The 6,000-nt window shown below is 39.2% G+C and overlaps 1 protein-coding gene across 1 annotated transcript in view; it reads right to left on the bottom strand.

Annotated features, from left to right (window-relative positions):
- Positions 1–695: 695 nt before the first annotated feature.
- Positions 696–6,000, bottom strand: part of LOC126216140 (transcription factor Ken 1-like) — a 31,082-nt gene continuing 25,777 nt past the window's right edge. Inside the window, exon 5 of the mRNA XM_049942104.1 lies at positions 696–4,207. Within this exon, the coding sequence (XP_049798061.1) occupies positions 2,933–4,207 (1,275 nt within the window). The 3' untranslated portion in view covers positions 696–2,932. The remainder of the gene's footprint in view (positions 4,208–6,000) is intronic.

Below are 6,000 nucleotides of genomic sequence, written 5' to 3'. Positions count from 1 at the left end.
TAGAAACAGAATGCTGCCACAAAAACACAAAGAAGCAGAAAGCTTGTAATATAATTATTGATGTTGAACCAAAAGAATACCTATGCATAAAAAGTCAGGTGTTTTGAAAAATTTATATTGTAGAGAGGCTGTGGGTGAACTTGAAACTGAAGCCAGTTTGACATTACATTAAGCTGCCTTCCATGTAATGTGATGGTGAATTATCACTCAACAGTAGCAAATAAAATAGAGAGATGACGAATTTTTTGATCCACTAAAAATAAAAATTTAAATTTAAAAACCTGATTTTTTAAAGTTTGTTGCTTCATGGCAGCATTTATTTCTTTGTTTTGTATCAGAAGAAAAATTCACTTGCTTTAAAAAACAAAAAAAAAAAAAACTTTGTCGATCAATAATACTCATTCACATTATCAGCTTCTTTCAACAAAAAATTTTAAATCATAAATTTCATCTGTAATAATTTATGACAGTTTTTTTTTCATTCACTACTTGAAGGCACTTTACCGTTTCTGATTTAGGTAATTATTTTAACAGCGAGTCTAAAAATGTTCTTAAAAATATTTTTTTATGGTAAAGGCCACTTATTTTGCACTCATTATTTCAAGAATACATTATAAATAGTTCATCACTTGTACCTTATTCACTAACCTTCACCTAGAAAAATTAGAACAGTAAGAGAAACAGTACACTATTCTGAAGTATGAAATCATTTTTTTCATCTAAAATTTCATAAATTATTGTTTGCTAAGACTATTTAAGAGTGAGAAAACCTTTCAAGTTTATCTTCTGGTAGAAATGGCAGTGATAGTTTAAGTGCAGATTCAGCTGAACACAATAGGTTGTCAAGAGAAAATGATGTACACAAGAGTGCTCTCATGTTACTATTACATACACAGCTAAAATGTATATGCTATTATTCACAGTACTGGCAAAAGGACAAAACTAAAGAAAGAAAAAGAAATGGAAACTCAGTTTAAAATTAATTTTTTAGATGAAACTTTAAAATCTGGCCATGTAAAAGTGTGGGAGCCATCATTTGCGATGTATCCTTGATCAGCACACTTTAAATATTATTAGTCCATTGGTGCTACAAAGCTAAATCAGTTACCTCTAGAGGCTAAGCTGCATGCAGTCTTTACCTTATGTCACTATTCTCCTAAGAAAGCAATTTTTCTAAAATAATCCCACAAGAAAACGTTAAAACATCTAACATAACAACATTTTCTTAACAATTTAACAAGATAATTCACTCTTTCGCTGAGTTCAAATCATGTTGTACTGTCTATTCACATGATATAAATTATTCATTGGGTGAAATATAAGTTCTTGTAGACTGAAAATGAGGTATAAATTATCAGTATGGGGTACTGAACACTACAAAATATTTCCTTTGAGTGTGACACTATGCACAATTCACACAACATCTTCAATTGTTCTTTAGGGGCACCAGGGCACCAATTTATATTAATAATCGCATCCTGTGTTTTCTGAATTCAGTCCTATATGATACAGAATAAAATATTGGTTTCGGAAACTACTGAGGTATTCAACACAGCCATCATAGTAATACACTGCACATATACATACATCTAATAGTATGGAACATTACATTTAGAATTAAGGCACTTCTCGATGAAAGAGTTCAGGGTGAACTCTTTCATCATGAAGTATGCTGGGAGAAACTGAAGAATCATAAGGCACTTCTCATTTACTGAACAGGTACAAAACCATAAAGAATATGTTATCATTTCAAGCAGTAGCTGCTGATCAGATTTTGAGTTTCATGTAACATGCATCTCATTGTAAGATCTGAGGCCCCAGTCTTGAGAGAAACAGCTGTTATTCAAATCCTTGAATTTCATACGCTATGCAACTTTTGCTTATAGCCTATGTGTTATTGTAGTCCATAGTGACAAACAGAGAGGCAAAATGTGACTTTATTGTTGATTCTTCATGCATTATAAAGTTGACTATACAATATAAGGAACTATCTTGTTTTATATGTGGTTGTGTAGGTTCTCAACAACTTACAATTTTCTGGCTTTAGCAATTGGCGACATGAACAAATAAACAAAGCTTGTTGCTTTACATTTCCAACCAATACTTTTCGTGTGAGAGCCATGTAATTTATGATGCACAATCAGTGCAAAAGCTAGGCTAATTTATCAAATGCATTTGTTTGGAGTCATGCCATCTTTGGCATATCACTAATGGAACACTGAGAAAATCATAGGCTTTTATGAATACAGTCCTGCTATCTCGTGTGAATGTGTGCCTGAATAGACTGCATTGGGATCCTGTACCCTAATGCTTCATTTTGTTCAGCCCAAAGCTAAAATAGTTTTGGTCTCATAGAAGAAAAATGCAAATAAATATTACAAATCAATATTTGTAAATCTGATACAGTGAGTATTTCAAGAGACAAGCAATTTTAGAAATTAAGGGGCTCCAAAGTCCTCTTGCCACTCTCCTAAATGAATTTGATTTTGGGAAACTGGAGGCTTTGAATTTCTACTGCATAATTATGGTTAGCAAGTTGGTGCTCATTTATCATTTTTAAGAAGAAAAATAAATCACACACAATTAGCAGTTGTCTTCAAGACAGGCATCAATATTTTTAAATAAATGATTATGAGAACCATTGTCCCTGTTTACTAATGTTTTTCTGTTTGTTTTCCCTTAATTCTCAGGTTCCCTCTCATAAACTCACCAGAAAGTAATCTAAGTGACAAAAACATGTTTACAAAACTGCAGCTTCAACTGTGAAAGCAGTAATCTTCAGGGCAATGTGGTACATTTACAGGTAAGTATGAAAACAGTCTGAATTTGTTCCGCACTGCTTATTAATTTACCCTGTATCATATCACTCTGAACATAAGAAGCAGTAGCCCACCGCAAACGGTGACTAGTGTAGCACAGGATGCGACACATCCTATCCGTGGAGGTTTTTGCTCAGAAGCAAGTTATTGTGCGGTCCTGACAAGTGTCGTATGAGCTCTTGTAGTGTTTCAAATGACATCTGGCAGAAACAGCAACTGAAGCGGCCTTCACCACCTTCGTTGATGACATTCCTATGCACAGAACACAAATGCTTGAGGAGGTGAGCCTTCTGCTTGAACATAGCAACACACAGACGACAAGCGAACGGCTTCTCTCCCGTGTGCACTCGCAAATGCGTCTTTAGGTTCCAGCTCATACCAAACTGCTTGCCACAGTACTGGCAGCGGTACTCACGCACAGCGACCACTTTGTTGTTGGAAGCAACCACAGGCTTGACATCGGCTGCTGCAGCAGATGCCGTGGTGCCTGACTCACTGTCTGCTGTAGCCCCAGTGCCAGCACCAGTACCACAGCCACCTCCGGCAGAGCGAGCTGCTGCTGCCGCCAGCGCAGACACAAAACCTGCGGTGCCACCTCCAGGTGTGCCACTCCCATCGTCTACTGCTGCTGTTGCCGCGGTGCCCGCACCTGCGGCTACCAGAGACCACGAACTCCAGTGCGGGACCTCCCCACGTGGCACCAGATCCAGTGGCTGCTGCCCTCCACCAGGGGGTGGAGGCGGCTGTGGTGGTGGTGCTGCCTGCTGGTGGGTGTGGTGATGGTGGTGATGGTGCCGCTGCTGCTGGTGGTGGTGGTGGTGATGTTGCTGCTGGTGGTGGTGATACTTGTCATCAGGCCCCGGAGATGAGCGATCGGGAGCAGCGACAGCCGTCGGGGGTGGAGCAGGTAGATAGGGTGGCGGTGGGGGTGGGTGTGCCGGCAGCAGGCGTGGGCTGGGGCTGCTGTGCAGGTGCCTGTGGTGTGGCACATCATCCAGGTAGGACGGGCACAGCGGCACGAAGGGCGGGTTCTGCGCTGGCGAGTTGTGAAAACCTGGCCGGCGCTTGCGGTGAGGGGTCACCACATAGTTCTCAGGCGATGTGCGGATGAGTGGCGCATCATCATCGGCTGCCACCCTGACATCCACATCCGGGTCACTATACACGTCCCCAAACATCTGCTTCCGTTTGACACGCTGCGCCGCCACCAGCAGCTGCCTCTTGTAGTCCTGATGGTGCTGTGGCTGTTGGTGGTGGTGATGTTGGTGGTGGTGGTGCAGGATCGTGTGCTGGACTGTCTGCTGACGTATCTCACTTTCATTCAATCTGTCTCGGGAGTTCTCCTGTGGCTGGGCTGGGGCACTGCTCGGGCGTCTCTTGCACGGTATCTGCAGAGGAAAGGAACTCCTTTATTTAGCTGTTAGGGTAATTTCAGCATAGAACTTGGGAGAAAAAGATAAGCTGTGCATAATATAATTGTAATAATAATAAGAAAAAGAATAGTAGTAGTAACAGCATATTAACCTACAAGATCCTATCATGACTCATCTAAAAACAAGTATAACAACAAGTCAAGTGTAAACTGGGAAGATATCAAATAGGATTCGAAAAAGGTTTGTCACTGATAGAACAGATGTGACAGTTTTGTTCGTAACAAAAAACTCTGCTATCAATAACAATTTTACTTTTTTATTTACTGCATGATGTATTTCTGGAAATAATTTCCGTTATCAAATTTGTTTCGTGTAGCCCAACATTTTTGGAATGATGTTTGCTACATGTGAGATGCTGGAATGTTCTGGTGCCTTTACTGCAGTAGAAATGTGTGCACTTTTGGAGTTCTTATTGTAAATATTGACTTATTTGGAAAAGAAAAATCCCCATCAGTACTTGGAAGGGCCATTGTTGTTTACTACATAATGTCTGATGTCTGCATTGTAACACAATGCATTACCAAACTGTTAATGCTACCTGGTATGTCCAGAAACTGTTCATTACAAATGAGAGTCACATCACGAGAGACAAATGACTGTATGGAAATTTTCAGCAAAGTGGAGCAACAGCATGCATTGCCTTGATAACCCTGTAATGAGTGCATGTGATGTTGGGTGAGGAGAAGACAATCAGCAGAGGCAGTGCAATTTCCTGACCACCTTAATCATCTGAACTGTCTCCCTGTGTAATTTACTAATGAGGCAAGTTGAAGGGTCATGTGTGCTCAAGTAACCCTCACAGACTGGGAGAGCTACATCAGAACACTGAAAATGCGATTGCTGCTACCCCTCAGGCAAAGCTGCTATGCATGTATCTCAGTCTGAAAATTGAGTGCAGCACTGAACCAATGTCAATGGTCGCCATTTCCAACATTTTCGTGATGTACATTAACAAGGTTCAATCCATGCCAATTTTACTGTAGGTAATTTTCTGGCCAGTTTTGTTTTGCCCAGAGGAGGACAATACATATCAATGTTCATAGCTTTTAAAAAGACATAAAACATCATTGACGCTGTTACATTACTTAACATACTGGCAGAAATAGAAGTTGATGAAAATCTAATAAGGATTTTTGAACAGCTGTGACACACACAATCTTCCAAATGAAATGTTAAGTGTCTCTCTAAATCCTTTGAAATTACAACAGCAATTTCACAGGGAAATGGGCTGCCATCACTCTTTTTCAACTGTGTCTTGAGGCAAATGATACAAAAAGTTACATGGAACCAAAATCTTGGACTTTTTTTGAACCTTTAGAGGTTAAGACCAAAAAGAGTGTGGTGAAAATAAACAATCTAGTTTTTGTAGATAACATAGTCACAATGAAAGAAGATTTTGAAACAGTAACATAAGAAATTAATATGCTGAAAGAAGTAGCACAGGAAACTGGCTTGAAAATATTTTTAAAAAAACATGGATATAGTCAAATATCAAGGACACTACAAAAACGTTAAACACCAGACTCATGACATTAAAGTGTTGGATAGCCTTAAATATTTGAGTGAATGGATTACAGACTATGGGCCAGATAAAGAAACCTTGAAAATAAGTGCCAGAGAAATGGAAATAGTTCTGCAAGACAGACAAAACAGGTTACAAAAGGTATCTTCCATAAAAACTCAAATTAATCATTACAATTCTGTAATAAAAGCATTGTGTCTATATGCATTTGAGTGTTTTAAAATGT

Source organism: Schistocerca nitens, chromosome 1 (genome assembly GCF_023898315.1).
Source record: "Schistocerca nitens isolate TAMUIC-IGC-003100 chromosome 1, iqSchNite1.1, whole genome shotgun sequence".
NCBI classification, from domain to species: domain Eukaryota; kingdom Metazoa; phylum Arthropoda; class Insecta; order Orthoptera; family Acrididae; genus Schistocerca; species Schistocerca nitens.
Note: the sequence above shows the minus strand (reverse complement) of the source record. Positions and strands in the feature narration are given on the sequence as shown.